Raw genomic sequence first — 20,633 nt, 5'->3', positions numbered from 1 at the left:
CTTAAAAGCTAATCAAATTAACTTTTAGGCTTTGTTTAATTTTTAGAAGTGTTTGACTAATCAAAAAAATTATTAAAATAAGTTACTTTTTTATTCAATATTAATTGAATTTGTGAGGCAGCATCCACTTTATTTTTTTAAAAAAATAAGGACATAAAATGAGCATCACTTTCCACTTTTACTTTTTTAATAATTGTCAGACTATTCTAAAAAATAAAACAAATCAAAGTAAAATCATAAATATAAGCAATTAACTCTCTTGAATTTATCACCTACAAAATGCAAATGAAGGGCAAGAATGAAAAAAAAATTAAATATTTATCTTGAATTTTGAACAATTTACTTATTTTGAATTATGAAAAAAGGTTCAAAAATTCAATCAATATGAAATTATAATGATCCTAAAGGTCATTTATGATATTTTCGATAAAATTATCATTTTACCCCTCTCGTTAGTTTTCCTGATTGGGTTTGAAAGTTAATTTTTGGAAATCTTGTGAAAAATTGAGGTTTTGCTTGAGAAATGGGTTCTAAAGGCTTAAATTGTCAAAATTTGAGTTTCAAAATCATTCGGAGTTTCGAGTCTCGGAATGAAATTCCATCGATTTCATCAGCTACGAAATGCGGAAATTGGTCTTGGAGAGTTTTCGGAATTAGATTTAGAGTTAAAACGGGGATTTTAGGTCTGAAGCTGGATCTAAGTTTGACTTTGATCAATATTTGAGGTTCGGATACTCAGATTGGATTTCTGATCATTCCAATAGTTTCCGAAGGTGATTCTAGCGCTATAAATAGCTTCGTTATAATTTTAGAGGTCCCGATGGTATTTTGGGTATTTCAAGTGCCGAAACTAATTTAATTGCAATTTATCGAATTTTGGGTCAAGGAGGCCTTGAATTCGAATTCTAATTATTCCATTGAGTTCGAAACGTCGAATTTAGTAAGGTTGCATTTCTGAATGAATTCCGAGGGTCTATTTCGTGACTTTGAGACTTGCCAAAGATTTGCTATCTGATACTTGATATTTCCTTCTCTGCGTTCGCGCAGCTTACTGAGTCCTTTCTCCATGTTCGTGGAGGAGAGGCCGCGTTCATGGAGTATACTGAATCCCTTCTCTACATTTTTGGAGGGTGATTCACGTTTGTGGAGAGATATCTCCGCTATCTCCGCGTTTGCGGAGTAAGTTGTCCACGTTCGCCGAGAACAAATGTGATTTGAACCGTGTTTAGTCGGGGTTTAAGTCATTGCCCACTATTTTTGAGTTTTCAAGCTTTGGAGAGGCGATTTGAAAGCGGTTTCTTACAGGAAAAACATTGGGTAAGCTATTCGAACATAATTTCTTGATTACCCATTACTTATTTGAATTTTTAGACATGAAATTGATGATTTTGAGTTGGAGGAATTGAGGTTTTTCAAGAACAATGTAAATTTGATTTTCTAAGGATTTTCAATTCATTTTAACCCCATTTTCCAAACGGATTTCACCATTAGAGTTCTGATTACTTGGTAAATATCTTCAACTAAAAATAATCAAATTCCGAGTTCAATTTCCGATATGAGATTTTTGACCCTTTTATCCTTTTCACTCGAATTTCTTGATTTTAGTGTCAAGAGATTCGAAATATGATTGTGAGTCTATATTTAATTAGATTGTTGTGATTTGGAGTATCGTCGAAGAGGGAAAATATTGATTTCGAATTGTTCGTGACTTTTTGGCTAAGGCACGTGAAATTCTAACATTTGTTAAGTATGTTGAACCTTTTATTTTTCTATGTGAGGGCATTAGGGTGTGTTGGGTCATTAGATTGGATTGAATTATATGAGTTGAAGGGTGATAGTGGAAATGCGGATAGGGTTAATTGTCTAAGTGTTTTGAACTACGGGACGTTGGTCTATTGTGTGATTGCGAATTATATGATATATTATGTGAATATTTATCTCGTTTCACTCATTACTTGCGCATATATTATATCTGTGATGGCTGAGAAATGATATGAGTGAGGTACTGGATATTGGAACCGAGGTCTCTACCAATCGAGGTAATTTATCGAGGTTTCTTCCGACGATCAAGGTCTCTTCCAGCGGATATTATGGTCGAGGTCTCTTCCGATAAATATTGACCGAGGTCATTTCCGACGGATACATGGTCTATGTGAGCCCCCCATGAATTCCGGTTTGAGGTGATCAGCGGATGTGTATCGTATGACAGACATGCATCACAATATTTGACATTACATTTGCATCTATTTCATCCTGTGATTGATTATGATTTGAGATTTTCTGTATTTGCCTGAGTATAGTGGTGAAAACGTACTTGTACTTTTTATTTGTGGACTGTCTAGTATTCTAGAGTAATTGTGATATAAACTGTATAGATTGGGCTATCTAAGTGCAGATGTATATTTGTGAAGGATTGTGATTGGGATGTCAGGAGTACCTATGTTCCGTATTGCTTTATTTAAGGTTTGATTCCCATTTTGCTGAGTACCGTGTTATTGGTGCTCACTCCTTGCTTTTATATTTATGTAGGATTTGAGTCCGACACCTCTTGCTCTTAGTACCCCTTGATCAGGCCGAGCTTCTGGACGCTTGAGAGGTAGCAGGTTGTTATCTTCGGCAGACTTTCGTCGTCCATTTACTTTATGTTTTGTTCTACTTGAGAACTGAGACATATATACTTGTATATTTTTCATTTCTGTCGAAGTAGTGACTTGTACACGTGACGCCAAGTCTTGGGTAATTTATAATCTATTTTCCGCTTATCCTTATCTATATCGTTTTAGACTTTATATTTCCGTTTTTATTTTCGTTTATTTTAAATTGTTCAGACTTTTAGGCCGACTCATTTTGGTGGGTTAGGCGAATGCCATCACACCCGAATTCGGATCGTGACAGAAATAGAGGGAGTAAAATTTATTTTAAAAAGAGTCAAAAGTTAAAAGTTAGTCCCCTGTTTTTTCTTTTTGACTTAAAAGTCATCTATATTTTGCCTTTTTATATCCAATATTTTTTATAATTTCACATTGTTTCCTCCTACTTTTTTCTTTGCTATTTTTTTCTTCCGTTATTTTTACTTCTTCTTACTCTTTCTTTCTTCCATTTTTTCCCTCTTCTTGCTCATTCTTTTCTTCATTATTTCTTCTCCTTCTTCTTCTTGCTGTTTCTATCTTTTTTTCTTCTATATTTTCTCCTTTTTATATTTTTTTATAGAAAAAATATAGTCATTATTATTTATAAATATAATTAAAAAAGCATTTCACATCCTTCTTGTGCTTTATCGAAATTATATATTTTAAAAATTAAAAATAAATTACAAATATAAATTAATTTATACAATCAATTTTTATTAAGTTAATTCAAATATAAATTAATTTTAATTCAATTTATTTTCGAAATAAAAACTTAGAATAATTAGCATTTTATAATGTTTAGCAGTTTTAAGGGTATTTTAGATAGTTTGATTAAAAAAAAGTGCTTAACTGTATTTGTGTATCAAACATATCAATAATTTTTTTTAAGCTTAAGCATTTTTGCCATAAACGTAATTACTTATTTTTAAAATAAATTTCACCACTTTAAAAAATATTTTTTAAATACTTTTTTTCCGACCAATACAAACGGGCTACTCTAACTAGTGTAAACAAGCACGTGATAATCATGGATGTCAATCATATGCCAGTGGACATTGCTTATTAAATTAAATTTTCAATAATTTTGATTTAAATTTTGTCTTTGTATTAAAAAATTAATTAAATTTATATAAATTACTTTATATATTTGTTCAATTTATATGATATACAGATTTATATTAATTTAATTTATCCTAAAAAATATCATATTCTATCATTAGAAATAAATTCTCCATTTATTCAGCCACATTAATATTTAAAGTTTATTTTAGATCATAATTTTTAAATACATTTCAATTTTATTATGTCAATGTTATATAAAGTAAAACAAAGAACATAATATAACACTAGTACTTTAAAAGAAGTGAACCAATTTTATACCCATAATCTTCAAATTACTCTGCCACATTTGAAAGGTATTTTTATAACTAAAGAGTTGCCTTCTAGACTGAAACGAATTTTATTTTTCAGAAAACGTACTTTTAAAAATAAATATATTACTCCAGCCAAAAAGATACTCCAATTATCTCATATTAGATGAATATTTTACTATAAATATTTATTTCATATTATTTAATCACTTACTAAATTAAAATAGAATTAATTAATTTTTATTTTATTTTACTACTACAATTAACATGACCTTTGAAAGTTTAAGTAAATTTTAAAAACCCAATTTTTTTTTTCCAAAAGGCTAATTAATATGAATAAATGACAAAATAATAAAATTAATCAATCTATTAATAATTTATATAAAATAAAAAGTGTCTAATCTAATATGGAAGTAGGTGGGGTTCCATATATACGTGAACATAACACTCGAACGCTACCTACCCTGTATTTAATTCCAGTCGCTAAATTACGTATTTACCCCTAAGCACGTTTACTACGCTTTCACGCTTGCTCTGCTACGGCTTCATAATCCGAAGAGAATACTGATGATCCAGTAAAAGGTGATAGAGCCATAGCCATACCACTGCCAAGTATTCCCAATTTCCCATTACGTTACGTGCAGAAAAAGTTTTTGCTGGTAGATCAGTTGAAGATCTACAATGGAGTCTTCACTATTGACATCACCGGCGGCAATTTCTCGTTTGGCAGCATCCAGAACTCTTAATTGCAATTGTAGTACTTTAATTTCTCAGTTCCACAGCCATTTTTCTACTAAGCCAACTCAGTTTGTACTGCTGAGTCAACTCGCTCGACTCCATCTTCGAGCTGTATGTAACGGTGAGGTTCGAGGTCTGAACCGGTTCGGACCGGTTTCTCTGTCGAGAAGTTTGGCAGCGGCGAATTTGCGCCCGGTTCGGAAAGACTTGCGGAGTGTATCTGGCTCTGCAGCTTCTTTTGAGGCTAGTGGTGGGGGAAATGATAGCCCCGGCGGTAATGGCGGCGGTGGAGGTGGCAACGGAGATGGTACGACGGACGGTGGTAAGGAAAATCCTAGTGTTGTTGCTGAAACGGGTGAAGATGTATCCGCTTTGTCCTCTGATGTCATTATCCTAGATGTCAGCGTAAGTTACTCAGTTTTATTTCTCCATTTGCTCTTTGGATAATGCAATATCTGTAGTTTTTGACCTTTGAATATTTCTCAAATTTGTCTGCACATTTTTAGGGAATGACATGCGGTGGCTGTGCATCGAGCGTGAAGAGAATTTTAGAAAGTCTAGTAAGTATTCAATTTACTTCCACCTCAGTTTCTTCTCTTCAATTAAGCATCTCATGTTTTTGCTGTGGGCCAAAATATATTGCAGTAGACTCTATACAAGCTTTACATTCGGAACTGAAGGCGAAGCTATTTCTCTTCTTCTGTTGGACTTTTTGATTCTGTAAATCATATGAAAATGATTGACAGTATCAACATGATTATTAGCTCTCAGTAGCAAAGGGGAGAGCTAAAATATATTGTAGTCTTACTTGGCCTGGAGTGTGTAATGTTTCCAACAGTGGGCGTATCCACATCAGTAGACTCAAACTCTCGATATATAGTTTAAAATTGTTAACCACACACATTCTTACGTAACAAATCTGTATGCATTGTCACAAAAAGGAATGGTGAGTACTGTGGTATGTTGATCACAGAGTTAGAAGTCTGAATTTGTCTCTGGTTTGGATCACATTGAAACATTCCTAGACAATTGGATTCTTTAGTTGAAGACACAATTAGCTATCATCTGCCAAGAATATATTCTCTTCATGTGGAGATTCTCTTGTAGTTTAGAGTGGAAAAGAAACTACCCCAAGAACTGTTCAATTCTCTATGATTTTTTGGCGTGCATAAATTACATATTTACAGATTTGGGGTTCATTTATATGTTTAACTAGCCTTTTCTTCTATTACTTGTATTCCTAGTGCACATGTTTTCTGTTTCTTTTGTTCGTTAGTATTTTTTCACTTGACATTATGAAGTTCTTTATCAACAGCCACAAGTTTCTTCTGCTACCGTAAATCTTACGACGGAGACAGCAATAGTGTGGCCAGTATCTGACGCAAAGGTTGTACCAAATTGGCAAAAGCAGTTAGGGGAGGCTCTTGCAAAGCATTTGAGTACCTGTGGGTTCAAATCTAATGTTCGAGGTTAGCGTTTTCGTTGTTGTTAATTTGATGTGCTTCCAATAGTACCATTAGTTTACACTATTGTATCATAAGCAATTAGCATAACGATTTTGTTGAAAATCTTCAAATGTGGTATATGCTTGCGTTACTAGCAGTGAACTATATATAAATTTAATTGCAATTACACTTCAAATGCCAGACAGGGTGCTATACTAAACAATTAGATGATTCATAGAAGATTCAGGAACTTGTACATCTTCAACAGTTGTGTGCTTGTTGAAGATTTTTCAAGAGCAGTTGCAAATTTGCAATGTCTTTTTGGTGCTTAGTCTTTCTACCATCTCAAGGTTCCCAATATTTGGTACCTTTGATTAGGTTACCAGACAGATGATTTACAAGAACCTAACTTGATCCCCTGGCCGTATTTTTGTAGAGCGATTTTAGAGCAGCCTGACATTGTTTCCCTGTTTATTAGTAGTCTAAGGTGAGTCATAGTTTCACACTACTGATTAAAAGGAAAGGAAACGCCACTTGTGGGATCCCAGTCCATTTGGTATGTTGTTGATTAAAAGGAAGGGAATAAGCTATGAACTAAACACACAACTGAAACCCATCCACTGTCCTTCCTCTTCCTTTTTCTTCCGAGGTTGAATGATATTGCTTTTCGTCTTAAAAGTAGGAATTTAACTAATAATATACTTTTTTGGTCCATTAGCACCTCTTAAATTTCAAGCAGATCAGAGATTGTAATACACTTGGGGTTTTTGTTACTTATGTGAAGCTTGGTGGGTAATTGACAGGTGAGGGAGCCATTGAAGGGGAATTTCCATCATGAAATGCAAAAGCTTTCTTGAAATGAGCAACCATTGTCCTTCATGGTATGTCCTTGTTACATTGACTAAAACCCTTCTCAGCAGCACCTCTTAGTCACTTCTCCCCGTCTTTGATGAAATTAGAACATATTAGGTCAAAATAATGATTTTGATTTTGACAACAAGGTCCTTTTTATCTATAGGTGAGAGTTTCAGCGGCAAGAATTGGTGGATATGTTGAAGGGAGGAATTTCTACGAGGAGGCTCATGCATTTTGAATTATTGTACCGAGACAAGTTTATAAATGTTATTAGTTAATAGGACCCATATTTCCATAAAAGTTTACTGTAGTAGTTCAGGCTGGTGAAGACATTACTTTAAGGATATGCCAGTTGTGTCTTTCCCTGTATCTTTCCCATTTACTGTGAAAGTGGAGGGGATCTTTTAGATTCTGCAATCTGATATTATGGTGAAATTTGCTACTGTTGTGAAATTTCTGTTATAGCAAAGATTATTTAACTTGTTAGCGGGAAAACTTTGGTGAACTTCAAAATTTTATTGTGATGATTTAATGTGTTTTCTTCTCTAGTCGTTAGACATTGCTCAAGTTTGGTCAACCTTTTGGGTCTCCCTTCTAATTGTATCTTTTATTCTGGACACAGAACTTTGTCTTCAATTTGAGTATTATTGCTATGAGATAACAAATCACGTAAACAAAAATCTGCACAAAAAATCAAATACAACTGCTTGTAGCTGAGGTTCATCAGTTGATAGCAGATGGCTCAATCAATTTACTGGCCACATCATTAACTAAGAAACTAATTCAGTTTTCAGCTGAAAATATCTGAACCAAAACACAAAAGTGATTCATACAATCATTTCAATACTAGGCTTAAACTATAACTGTGGAAGCATCTTAATCTTTTGACATTGATTCGTTTCACACTTCCACTCCATTTAGTATATCGTTTGTGTATTGTTTAACTTATTAAGTGATCCTCTATGATGTTGTCAATCACTTATTATGTCTATTCATGTGTAGGTTCTTTGCCTATAAAGGTAAACTGCTTGTGTATGGAAGTTAAACCACATTAATAAAATTATTTACCTTGTAAAGAAAATATATGATGTCTAATGTTTTATTGGTTAACTTTAGCTGTTGTGGAGAAACAACCCATTAGTTAAAAGGCACTCCCTCAATTAGAGTTGATCCACATAGAAGGTCGGAAGGCAGAACGACCAAAAGAAACTTTGAGGTGATTCTTGCGACTGAAGTAGATTGCATTAGGTAATTGCTGGAACATAAAGTTTGTGGCGAAAAGGATAAGTTTTAGGCAACTCATGATGATCAAAATAGAGGGAAGTAGTATAAGTGGATGCACCTCTGAATATTTTCCTGGATCTACTTTTCAGTGCCCAGCCATTTACTTCATTTCAAAATCTATTCGACTCGGAAGTATAATCTTGGAAAATAATTACCTTCACTTGTGTTCCTTTGCCTCCCGCCTAATCAAATTCAAGGTGTGCAAATGGTTATGGAAATGGTTTGCATGTGTAAAGGAATAGTGATGCAGTTGCGAACATGATTTCTGATAAACACTTCCTGAATGAATTGATTTGTGCAACACCATCGTTTGTGGTTGTGTAGACTCAACACGACTAAACTTGTTTGGATGAGTTAGGCAAAATTTCTTGTTTTGATGCTTTTGGTTGAGTCTCCCAGTTTTGTCCCAGCACTTTGTTTATGTCCTAGAACAACTAGAAGTGATTTGATAATTTTTTGTTGTTATCCCCTAAAGTATCATAAATTCAAGGGAATATCATCAGCATTGATATCTTCCTTCTTTATCTGATTGCATATCACCTTCTTGTTTGAAGTGTTTCCATATGTATCAGCGTGACATGGGTCTAATTTAATGCAGATTCCAGAAGGGAAAACTACTTTGAAATATTTGAGAAGAAGATGAATGCAAAGCGTATTCAGTTGAAAGAAAGTGGTACATGCCTTACTTAGGAGCTCCCCTTCCAACCATTTTCCAAGATATCACATGTATGGGACTTTGTTGATCAGAAAGTTGTAACATGACATTAATAATGTAAAGTTTTAACAGGTCGTGGGCTTGCCGTCTCATGGGCTTTATGTGCAGTGTGCCTTGTCGGGCATCTCTCCCATTTCCTTGGAGATAAGGCTTCATGGATCCATGCAATTCATTCCACGGGCTTCCATATGACTCTATCTCTGTTTACATTGCTTGTACCTGGTCGACAACTTATTATTGATGGTCTGAAAAGCCTAATTAAAGGATCACCAAACATGAATACATTAGTTGGTCTTGGGGCCTTGTCATCGTTTGCTGTGAGCTCAATGGCAGCCTTAATACCAAAACTGGTAACTATATTTACCAATATCTTGTACTTTGTTCTGGTGGGTAAATGCTTCATCTAAAGACTTGAGGTATACACATCATGAAATCAGGTTCTGCCGGGATTGCCTGCTTGGGCAAAATACTGGAGTATCTGAACATATTTATTCATCCAGAAGCCCTTTGACTGTTAAACATAATGAAATTACCAAAATCGTAAATAGCAGCTTATAAAGTTAAACAAACCCTAAAACTTAAATCTGAACCTAAAGCCATTAACATTCCCCGAATATGTCCCTGCAAAGAAAATGGTAAAGGTAAGATGTGGTATATAAGATTTACTAGCATGCTTCAGTAACATAGGCATTGTGCTTTGGACTGTTTTTTCCTTGAGCTGAGGGTCTATCGGAAACAGCCTCTCTAACTCCAAGGTAGTGGTAAGGTATGCGTACACTTTACCCTCCCCAGACTCCACTTTGTGAGATTACACTGGGAATGTTGTTGTTGTTTCTTCAGTAACAGATGCATTGTGCTCTCTTAGTTTTTTCCTGTACTGGCTTCATGTTTGCTTTACCTACTGAATTTTATGTCTATAATGTAGCAAGTAGGATAATTTCTAGATGGTTAATAACATCCTTGCTACGACAAAGCTGATTGTTACCAGAATATAAGTGGGAACATAGTTGACAATAAAGCGAAGAGGCGCTGACTGACCTTATTTAAAGTGCCTTAAGGCTTTCGGTGTAAATATGTTTTATTGTTTGTTGAGGCTCCACCGTCTGCTTATTTAGAAAAGATGGGGTAATCCATAAAAATAGGTATTAATATATGAGCTTTAGAAGCAAGCATTCTCTGTTAAGCGCCTCCAATTACTTCATATGAAAAGAAAGTGCATCTGATTATCTTTACAAGAATCCCTTGTATTCTTCAGTTGGATTTTTAGGAGCTTTTATCTTTTTTCCATAAAGAGAGTAATAACTTTGCTGTAGTACAGTAATACAACATATGTACCATTTTAATAACAAGAACTTTCTTGCAGTACAGTATTGCGTTGCTGATTTGCTTCCCAGTCGTTCAGAGAGATTATTGTCAGCTTTGATCAGTAATACCTGCAACTTGCTTCATCTAATGACCTTTCCTGTAGGGTTGGAAAACTTTCTTCGAGGAACCTGTTATGTTGATTGCTTTTGTCTTACTGGGAAGAAACCTTGAGCAGAGAGCTAAAATTAAAGCCACAAGCGACATGACAGGCCTTCTCAATGTCTTGCCATCTAAAGCAAGACTTGTAGTCAGTGGAGATTCAGGGGAATCGAGCTCCACTGTTGAAGTTCCTTCTAACAGTCTGTCAGTCGGAGATCAGATCATTGTTTTACCTGGGGTAAGTAAGCTGCGCTTTGTCTTCACATTGCATTGTACCTTATTACCTGAATCTGTTTCCCATGGAGCTGGGACAGTTCTTACTTGAATCGGCTGTGTTGTCAGTCTCCCTCTTCTGTTATCTACAAGTGTAAAATGATGCACATTATTTGATCTATAGAAATATTCTGATCAGAAATAACAACCAATAGCAGTTGAATTTACTGTTTATTGAAATTCAGGACCGTGTTCCAGCTGATGGAATTGTCAGAGCTGGTAGAAGCACAGTTGATGAATCAAGTTTTACTGGGGAGCCGTTACCTGTCACGAAATTACCTGGGGTAGTCAACCTATCCTCTCATATCACTCCTGCTGTCCTCTGTTAAACATTTGCGTTATGGTTGGACAGATATCCAGTTTAAAGTTCCATCTGATTTCTCTTCTTAAATTCGTATAATATCATGATAGGTTATTTTTATGAATTAGGCTGAAGTTGCGGCAGGAAGTATAAACCTTAATGGAACACTTACTGTTGAAGTGCGACGACCAGGTGGTGAAACTGCAATTGGGGACATTGTTAGATTAGTAGAGGAAGCACAGAGTAGAGAAGCTCCCGTACAGCGGTTGGCTGACAAGGTTTCCATTTTAAAGCTATGTTTCCTCCATAAGTATACAATATTTGGCAGTTGGAGGCTTACGTGGTTCACCCAAATGACTGTCTAATATTATTTGCAAAAGGAATTTGATTTATATGTTTGTCCTGAAGACAGCTTACTTGCTTGTATTTATTAGGTTGCTGGGCATTTTACCTATGGGGTAATGACACTTTCTGCTGCCACATTTATGTTCTGGAACCTTTTTGGTGCTCGCATTCTGCCTCCCTCCCTTTATCATGGAAGTGTTGTTTCGCTAGCGTTGCAGCTCTCATGTACTGTGCTGGTACGTTAGTATATTAACTCGTATGTACTGAGTTGATTTTCTATAATCACCCACAAGGTTCAAATTTGGCAAATTCTGCGACGTCCCACTAGATAATTTTTCGAATCTGATTGAGTAATCCTTTTGTAAAATCTTTTTAACTCTCCACTACTGCTATTTCTGTATTGTTTTTAATTTCATGCTCTTTTTGCATTATGTGGGGAAGGGCATGCTTCTATCCCATGGTTATATTTCTATCTCTTTGCTTTGCAGTAATTGGCTTCTGCTTTGTGGTTGCAGGTTATTGCCTGTCCATGTGCACTTGGTCTTGCCACTCCTACTGCAGTGATGGTAAAGAAATATTGATATCCTATTGTACTGTCATGTTAAATCCAGGTATGGTTCTAACACTTGATGCACTACTAATGATCTAGACATTTTTGTGTGAAGGTTGGAACCTCACTTGGTGCCACTAAAGGCTTGCTTTTGCGTGGTGGAAGTGTCCTAGAAAGATTCTCAACAGTGAATACAATTGTGTTTGATAAGACTGGGACACTGACTATTGGTAGACCAATTGTGACCAAAGTTGTGTCTCAAGGTCAAGGCCATCAAGAAGATGCAGATGCAAGGTTGAGTGCATACTTTGAGTGTATTTATACTACCTCTCTCCTGGCTGTGTTAGGCATCCAAAATGCAATCCACTTTCTTAAAAAGGATATTTTGATCTTCTTCAATAAAAAGGGAAGTATTGATACATTTTTTTGACACAAAAAATATGAAACCCATTTTTACTTATTAAATACAATTTTGTTTGATAAACTCTTTAAAAACAATTTTTTCTTTCATATTCATACGAAGTAAGGTAAGTGTGTTTTCTAACATATACTTAATGATTCACACTTTAATTCTTTCACTGAATAGGCATGTCGTGCAAACTTAGACTATCATATTAGGATGAAAGGAGTAACTTTTTGTGAGTTCCCATAATTCTATCCTGGCATTCTTTATCCAGGAGATCCGACTATTCTCTGATTAAAGTACTTTCTGTCAATGCACTTTAAAAAACTCGATAGACAACAATATCAGGAAAAAATGAAATAGTGATTGAAATATGGAAGACCAAATAATGCAAGTCCTTGAATTTATTATTCAGGAAGACTTTTCTGTGAGTTTTGCTTGCATTACAGAGGTCAATAACATGTATATTGCACGTCCAACTTTTGGGCTATAACAAATAAGGAAACTGATTTTTCTTTATAGCATTTTCTTTTAATAATATGTTATTATCATAAAAATAAAAACATATTAATGGATTGACTTTGTTTGAAGAATACACTACCTACTCGGTAAATTCCCAAGGCTCTCTCTTACCTTCTCTATGACTTCATAGATACAGACACCCACAAGAAAAGTATCTAGTGTATGTATTTCCTATTTGTTTTCTCTTAAGAGATGGAGCTTGGGTCTAATCCAACCCCAAAAATTAGCTCATGAAGTGAGGACTGCCCAAAACTATATAAGGAGACAACACTCCATTTCCCCAAGTATTCTGTGGTTTAACACCTTTCCATACACTTAGATATCAATGCATGGACGACATAACATGGCCCAATATTGGGTAAACCCAGAATTAGGATGGCTTTGGTTGTGATACCATGTTAAGAAAATCGACTTTATGTCTAACTCTACCAAAAGTTAGCTCATGAGGTGAGCTGCCAAGAATAAGTAAGGAGACAACAACTTATTCCCTCAACCAATGTGGGACAGTAAACTTTTGTTTCCCATATACTTGTTTTGTACTGTTTGAATGATGTATATGCTAGAAAGAGGAAAACCATGAATGATTCTGCATGATGGAATACGAGCAACCAGTGAGCACTTAACCACCTTTGTATTCATCACCAAGTCATCTCTTGTTCTAGTTGTTCACTTCTTATTCTCTGTCCTCTCCTTTTCTAAATTATGCTAGTCATCTGCTATTTGCTGCTCCCATCTGTTGCTTTGTGAGTTTTGGTGTTAGACGTTAGTTGTCAATCTTTGGATTTGGTTTCTTTGATAACAGAATTTTGAACATTGGAAAATGATTAAAATTTAAGTGAAATTCAGACACCTAGTAAAAGAAAAGGTGTCGATGGTATTTTTTTCATTGGAGATAAATGAGCAAAGTTTTGGTACAGACAAGATTCGACTTCACCTTGTCAGTGGTCAGAAGTTGATATTCTGAAGTTTGCTGCTGGAGTTGAATCAAATACCAATCATCCAATTGGAAAAGCAATTGTAGAGGCTGCTCAGACAACAAATTCTCCAAAATTGAAGGTACTTCTCCTGTTCAGTACTCCTTTTTCAGTGTTTACTTATTTCTTTATAGGAACGGTATCCAAATGTATTCACATGAACTTTGTTTTCGAGAATCTTAGCCGTTTGAATTGCATGATATATTAACAGTATTTGTCCATGTTATCTTTCTCTTACGCATGCATGAACGCGCTCACATATTAGCGAAGCAATGATAAGTTGGTTTTAAGACTGTATCGTCATCTTCACTATGCGTCAAACTTGTACAGTTCTCCAAATTGTGATTTTTGAAATCAGTGGTAAGGATGGAAGAGGTCCATCAGCGCTGCGGAGAGGGAAATGGAGCAATATGGCATACCAGTTTCTGAAAATTTATGATTATGCTTAATTCTTTTCATTGTTACTCCAATTGTAATGTAAAATTTGTTAGTAGTAACAAGAGGCGTGTGATGGGCCCAATTTTTTATTTATCAAAGCCAGGTGACTTGAAATCTGTAATGTTCAGTAACTTAATCATGCAAATTGGAAGTTTATTAGTTAGGCAGAAAATTGATGTGATGTTCATGGAATTCCAAAGCTGCTGAAGGGCCAATTATGTTACTACCATTAAGGAATAGTAACTGTTGAAAAAATTGAGTTGTCCTAAGCATATACCAATAAGTAGTTGAAGTGGCATTTGGCACATTGGACAGATTATTTAGTACTTTAAATAATGTGTACAGGAGCTCCCTCATTAGAATAGTCAAATGGATTTGAATATACCTCTTTTTTCATTAAAAGGTTTCGGTATGCCGCTTGACACATCTTCTTTGAATCTGTTGAATTGTGTGAACATCATCTAAGCTTTAAATTAGAGATAAAAACTTCTATTTATTAATTCTAGTTTGCAACAGCCAGCTCATGTGTATGCATGCAATGTCGCGTACTTGCATTGCATGTACCATCTCACTAAAGTTTAAGCTGTTAAAGAGGTGATTTATTATTTTCTTAGATCTGCAGTAAAATCCGACATGATTAACTTCTGTGTTGCTTGGTTATCTGACTCTAAACTAGCTGGAGTTTAACTCTATCTTAATCAAGGTTAGTTGAGGAAGAAGGTTTCTGTTATTTTTTTCCTTATTCTTTTGTGTCAGCCTTCATCGCTCTCATGAATAGCTAAATTCTTCACCTCTATCTGACACATGCTATGTTCTATTTGTGCTGGCTGAGCATTAAGATACAGAGGAAACTGGCTGAGCATTAAGATACAGAGGAAACTAACCTTACAATTTCATTACTAAATCTAGGGGTGTAGTTGGGCTTAGATATTTGTTGTTGTCCACTGTCAATATATAGCAAGTGTGAACGGTTTCCATACTTCTTAAATGTGTACATGCAGGTTTTGGATGGAACATTCATGGAGGAGCCTGGATCTGGTGCTGTAGGGTATATTGATAATAAAAGGATTTCTGTTGGCACACTAGAGTGGGTCAAAAGGTAGTTTCTTCTTTCTGCTTTTAGTTCACTATCTTTTTCTGTTGGACAATGTTAATATCCTTCTTAAATACAGTCATGTTTTGATACTACTCCAAACTGTGCAGGCATGGAGTTCTTGAGAATCAGTTCCAAGAGTCTGACGACTTTAAGAACCAATCAGTAGTATATGTGGGAGTTGATGGCGTCCTTGCTGGTCTAATTTATGTTGAGGACCAAATCAGAGAAGACGCAAGGCATGTTGTTGAATCTTTGACGAAACAAGGGATTAGCACTTATTTACTGTCTGGTGACAAAAAGAATGCTGCCGAGTATGTTGCATCTGTTGTTGGCATCCCCAACGAAAATGTAAGCAGTTTCACCTCCTATAAGACCAGAACCTCTAAATTTGTTAGGGGCTGTTCTTTGTAGCTCTTTGTATGTTTACAAGCTGCAAAGTGGACCTAATGTTTCCACAGGATATAGCGAGGGATAGGAAGTGTCTTATGTTCTAAAGAGAACAACATAGATCGTAAAAGCAAATTAGCTAAAATTGATAGGAGGAAGTTTTTATGAGCTTTATAATAAGAAGACCTTGATCTCTGGCATCATTACTCACAGAATGTGTAAGTTGTGTCATTCATTACCTTTCTATTAAGATAAGAAAGAATTGTACGAGTCCGTAGCTGTGAGTTCTCTAGTTGGTTCTTAAAAGGGCGTACAGCTTATTATGTGGCCACACCAATATTTAAACTACAGTAAGATGTGAAAGGGTTAGCTCATTTGGATTGGTTTCACTATAGTTTTGGTACATAATGTAGATTATTTATGGAGAATTGCTTAGTAGAAATTAGGGCTAATCTATTAGTCCGTGATAGCTAATAGAAATTAGCATTTGTTTCCTTTTATTCAACAGTTCATAATGCCTAACTGAATAGAAATGTGTTGAATGACTTGAATCAAATTTTCCTGTTCCTTTCCCTTTTAAAAATGTTCATGCGAGATGGATAATCCAGTCAGAGAGAGACATATAGTCACGAAACTAGGTGTTCTGCGAAGGATAAGATATCTGACTATCACTATGCATAGAAGATCTCCTGTTTTCAGTATGTTCCAATTGAATAAGAGTTGAATAATCTAACTTTATGGATCAATTAGTGGGCCTTCCTCCCTATATAGCAGAAAAAACGAAAAGCCAAAAGTCAAGGTGCATTGCGGTCTTAAAACTAAAAGGACGTCTCTCTCATCTATTAATGTTTGACACCTCTCTGCCTAATAATATGAGCGGATTTAATTTTGCATGTGTTTTGGCAAAAATTCTAAGCCTCCAGTTATAACCTATTCTTCTTTGTTCCCAGATGAGACAAAGATTCCTTTATCGTTATTCTTTATTTTAGTTTGTAAAAATTTCAGATTCTCATTAAGTGGAGGTAGCAAAGACAAGTTTGCCGCCTTCATCCCTTTCACAAGGGTATTAAAAGCTGAGTTGCTATCATGTTTTTATGATACCATATGTTTTAAAGAGTTGTTTAGCGATTCATAACGGGAAGGAGCTATTTCTAATGGTATGTTAAATTAGAGGGGAGCTTTATTTACTTTTGTGTTAAATGAGGGAAGGTCAAAGTTAATATCCCTAATTATCTTTATTTCACTGCCTAAGACTGGAGCTTGTCACAGTAGTGGCTCTTTGGTTTTACTTTTAGAACTTACAACAATCATAAAGGACTATGTGGATCACTAGTACAGAGACCTTTGACCTGGGAGGATGTTATTGTATGTTTAGATTTGATAATATATATTCCATATGTAAATTTACTGGATTCAATTGGGAGATGCATCTCTTATTGTTCTCTGTCATCTTTTCAAATTCGTTCTACCGAAGTATATAAGCAACAGAAGCTAAAACAACCACTGCAGAAGTGGAATATAACAAAAACCTTGGTCCCAGATTGGCTGTACTCATTAATCACTAAACAAAATTTTGAGTTATTAAAATTATTCACGCATTCTATCATTAGTCTAGCATGTTTATTGATCCAAAACAAAACTTGAAGTACATAATTTTGCCTGTTTATTTTGGTCAGTGTAAGCACTTCCTTTTAGATGGAGGATTGGGTTTGCTGTTGTTAAACTATATTTGACCTTTTGCTGAAACACATTACAACGAATTCTCTGTCAGTTAATGAGAAAATGTCAATAAAATAGATGGTTGAATGCTGCAGGTATATTATGGAGTCAAACCAGATGAAAAGAATAAGTTTGTAAGCAGACTACAAAAGGATCAGAAAGTTGTAGCTATGGTGGGTGATGGAATAAATGACGCTGCAGCCTTGGCATCCGCACATGTAGGAATAGCTATTGGTGGCGGAGTTGGAGCTGCAAGTGATGTGTCTTCTATTGTGCTGATGCACGATCGGCTATCTCAGGTTTTCCTTCTTTTCTATTTGCAACTTTCACTGCTTTCATGTTCTTTCTTTCTTTTCTGGAACTAGAGTAACCTGGCTTCAGTTTCTGAGTGTATGTTAAGATTGGGCAAACATGGTCTCTTGTTCTGGTCTTAAGGTTTTAGCTTTCAGAAGACATGCTGAGAATATTGTAAGTCTAAGATTTGCAGACGCTTAAATCAGATCAACAGATAGAAATAATTATTACATATATAAGCTACTAGATGTTGTTTAGAACAGATAAGTAGTTTCTCTAAAAGAGCCTTTTGAGTCCTGAATTCCCTGACATAGCATTTGGGAGTAAGAACTCCCATGCTTATAAGTGGACTGTTTAAATAACCAACCATTTCCTTTGCCACTGTGAATCATTTAGAGCTCACAAGAAGTCAATGCACTAATGGGAGTCTCACATGAATAACTTGAGATTTTCTGCTTAAATAGTGTTAAGTTTTAAGGTATGCTACACTGTGATTCTTTACCGCAGTAAGGTTTCTCGGTGATGTTCATAATACTTTGTAACAATACTTTGGTCTGGGAACTCTTTTACTCTCAAGAATGGAGGCAGTGGTCTTTGTAGAATAAAATATGGAGACTTTATGTGAAAGTGAATTCTAGGTGAATGAACTGATTACCAGGATCTAAATCATTTAGTACTTCAGTATGTTTATTACCTAGTTGGCTATGGATGATTTCAGGAGAGGTAGAGGTAGGGCGAAAAAGTATTGGGGACAGCTTACCGAGGACATGACCTTAGATATGAGGTTGTGGAGGACACGGATTAGGGTAGAAGGTAGGTAGTGGAGCGTTGTCTTGCTTATCCTTCCATACCAGTAGTCGTAGTATTTCCCATGTAGTTTCTTGTCCTTTGAATTATGTTGCTATCTACAGTCTCTTGTACCTCAATTATCGCACTATTTTGTTGCAATTACTATTTCTTTTCCTCCTTTTTTTTCAGAATGCTTTGTCATGCTTCCGATAGTATTCCACCAGGATTTCTTTACCTTCCGTTATTTCTTTTTTCCGATTTGCATTGATATGCTTTTCCTTGAGCCGAGGGTTCATCGTAAACAACCTCTCTACCTCCCAAGGTAGGGGTAAGGTCAGCGTACCCATAACCCCAGCGATACTGTCTTAAAAAGAAATTGTCCACGGACAAAAAATATTGGGCAGCGGCTTCTTAAGAGTTTCTCTTTTAATTCTTGCTCTGTCATGTTGTTAGGGTATACTAAGGCTTGAAATCAGGTGAGGACATGATGCTTTATCTTGCATGTTGTGTTGTAATTTTTAACAAAATGACCTTTCTGCAGTTGCTCGATGCTCTGGAGCTAAGCAGGCTAACAATGAAGACTGTAAAACAAAATCTTTGGTGGGCCTTCGGATACAACATCGTAAGTTTTTCGGTATCTGCTCTCCATGAGAACAGGAAGTGTTTCTTTGTGCATTGCCATCTTAAACAAGTAAACTAGTTAAGCTAAAGAGATGGTATTAATTCACTACATGCATATCACTGATTAAAAATTTAAATGACCATTCTTGAGGCTTATTCAAACTTGTGGGAGGGGAAAACTCTGGCTTCTCTTTTCCGCAATGGTAAGTAATTCCTTTTGGACGCCTTACAATCTCTGTTAGTTTGCCTGGAATCACTGATGGGAAATTGGGAATGCTATTCATTCTCTTTCAACACCTTGAGTAGCCTGTCATATATTGAAGATCTAAACCTACATCTATGTAACACATGTGATACAATAATAATCTAGCTGCTGTTAAATTGTGCTCTTACAGAAGCTACGTGTGAAATTACATAGTATTTAATTTGGAGAATGTGTGGAGTCACATTCAGAAGTTGTCCCCCGTGATCTTTGGAAGTAAAGAGAAGGGAGGGAAACAAGATTACTGGTCTGTTGCTTATGAACACACAGATGCATGTGGGCACATACTAGAAAAATCATGACAAAACATTCAAGTTTTAAGTTGACTCCTTATATTTCTTTAATCTTGTGCGTATGACAAATCTAAGATCCAAAAGAAAGCGTTGTATGATTCTCTTAAAATTCTGTTCTCTGGAAGACCACTGTCAATCACTAGTGTCTTTTCCGATGCTTTTAGCTATTAATACATTTTCTTCATATGTCTTTCCTCTTAATCTTTGCTCCAACAGGTTGGAATTCCGGTAGCTGCTGGAGTCCTGCTGCCATCTACTGGAACCATGCTTACTCCGTCAATAGCAGGAGCTCTCATGGGCTTAAGCTCAATTGGCGTGATGACAAATTCATTGTTACTGAGACTCAAGTTTAAATCAAGGCAGGAGGAAATACATGGACAATCAGTAATAGTTGATATCCCTTCTGATTCTGATAGCTTGAATCAAGAAAAGCTAAAACATGCATATCCAACATCCAGATAGTGAATCCTCACAAGGCCAATAATTGATTGATTCCGACACTCAGTTAGGCCTATGCTTGGGATACCAATCAGTTGTAGGGAGTGTAACCTTGTAATTGCCGCAGTTTGGACAGACAGGGATGGGATACACTGCTTCAGCTCAAGCTTATCAGCCGTCAGATTCTAATGGATCCTGGTTCCTGCAGTTTTACATGGTTGGGGAATGTGGATTTATGTTCATCACAGACTACGAACAAAAACTGTATACCAAGTTTCTAGGCAATGAATTGACCTGTCTAGAGAATTGCAAACAATTTGATTAAGCATTCAACTTGGATTGTGCCAAGAAAATGCCACTCTTAGATTCCAGTAAATTTAGGCAGAAATGTCGTCCACTGATCACTTCTTTTTGACCAAATCCGATA

General features: G+C 35.7%; 1 protein-coding gene across 1 annotated transcript; it reads left to right on the top strand.

The window, feature by feature from the left end:
• Nucleotides 1–4,497: 4,497 nt before the first annotated feature.
• LOC129885788 (copper-transporting ATPase PAA1, chloroplastic) lies at nt 4,498–20,618 on the top strand. The gene is made up of 17 exons (XM_055960207.1): nt 4,498–5,143; nt 5,245–5,298; nt 6,054–6,207; nt 8,921–8,995; nt 9,110–9,387; nt 10,506–10,739; nt 10,960–11,058; nt 11,204–11,353; nt 11,510–11,656; nt 11,936–11,986; nt 12,086–12,264; nt 13,813–13,951; nt 15,309–15,406; nt 15,511–15,751; nt 17,605–17,808; nt 19,134–19,214; nt 19,985–20,618. The coding sequence occupies exons 1-17, from the start codon at nt 4,682–4,684 to the stop codon at nt 20,228–20,230; spliced, it is 2,892 nt and encodes a 963-aa protein (XP_055816182.1). The 5' UTR covers nt 4,498–4,681; the 3' UTR covers nt 20,231–20,618.
• Nucleotides 20,619–20,633: the final 15 nt, after the last annotated feature.

This window comes from Solanum dulcamara, chromosome 4, assembly GCF_947179165.1.
Source record: "Solanum dulcamara chromosome 4, daSolDulc1.2, whole genome shotgun sequence".
Classification (NCBI taxonomy): Eukaryota; Viridiplantae; Streptophyta; class Magnoliopsida; order Solanales; family Solanaceae; genus Solanum; species Solanum dulcamara.
Note: the sequence above shows the minus strand (reverse complement) of the source record. Positions and strands in the feature narration are given on the sequence as shown.

Coding starts and splice junctions, on each gene's coding strand:
- LOC129885788 (XM_055960207.1), top strand. CDS start 4,682: ATGGAGTCTTCACTATTGACATCACCGGCGGCAATTTCTCGTTTGGCA. Junction 5,144..5,244: donor TCATTATCCTAGATGTCAGC/GTAAGTTACTCA, acceptor GCACATTTTTAG/GGAATGACATGCGGTGGCTG. Junction 11,657..11,935: donor AGCTCTCATGTACTGTGCTG/GTACGTTAGTAT, acceptor TTGTGGTTGCAG/GTTATTGCCTGTCCATGTGC.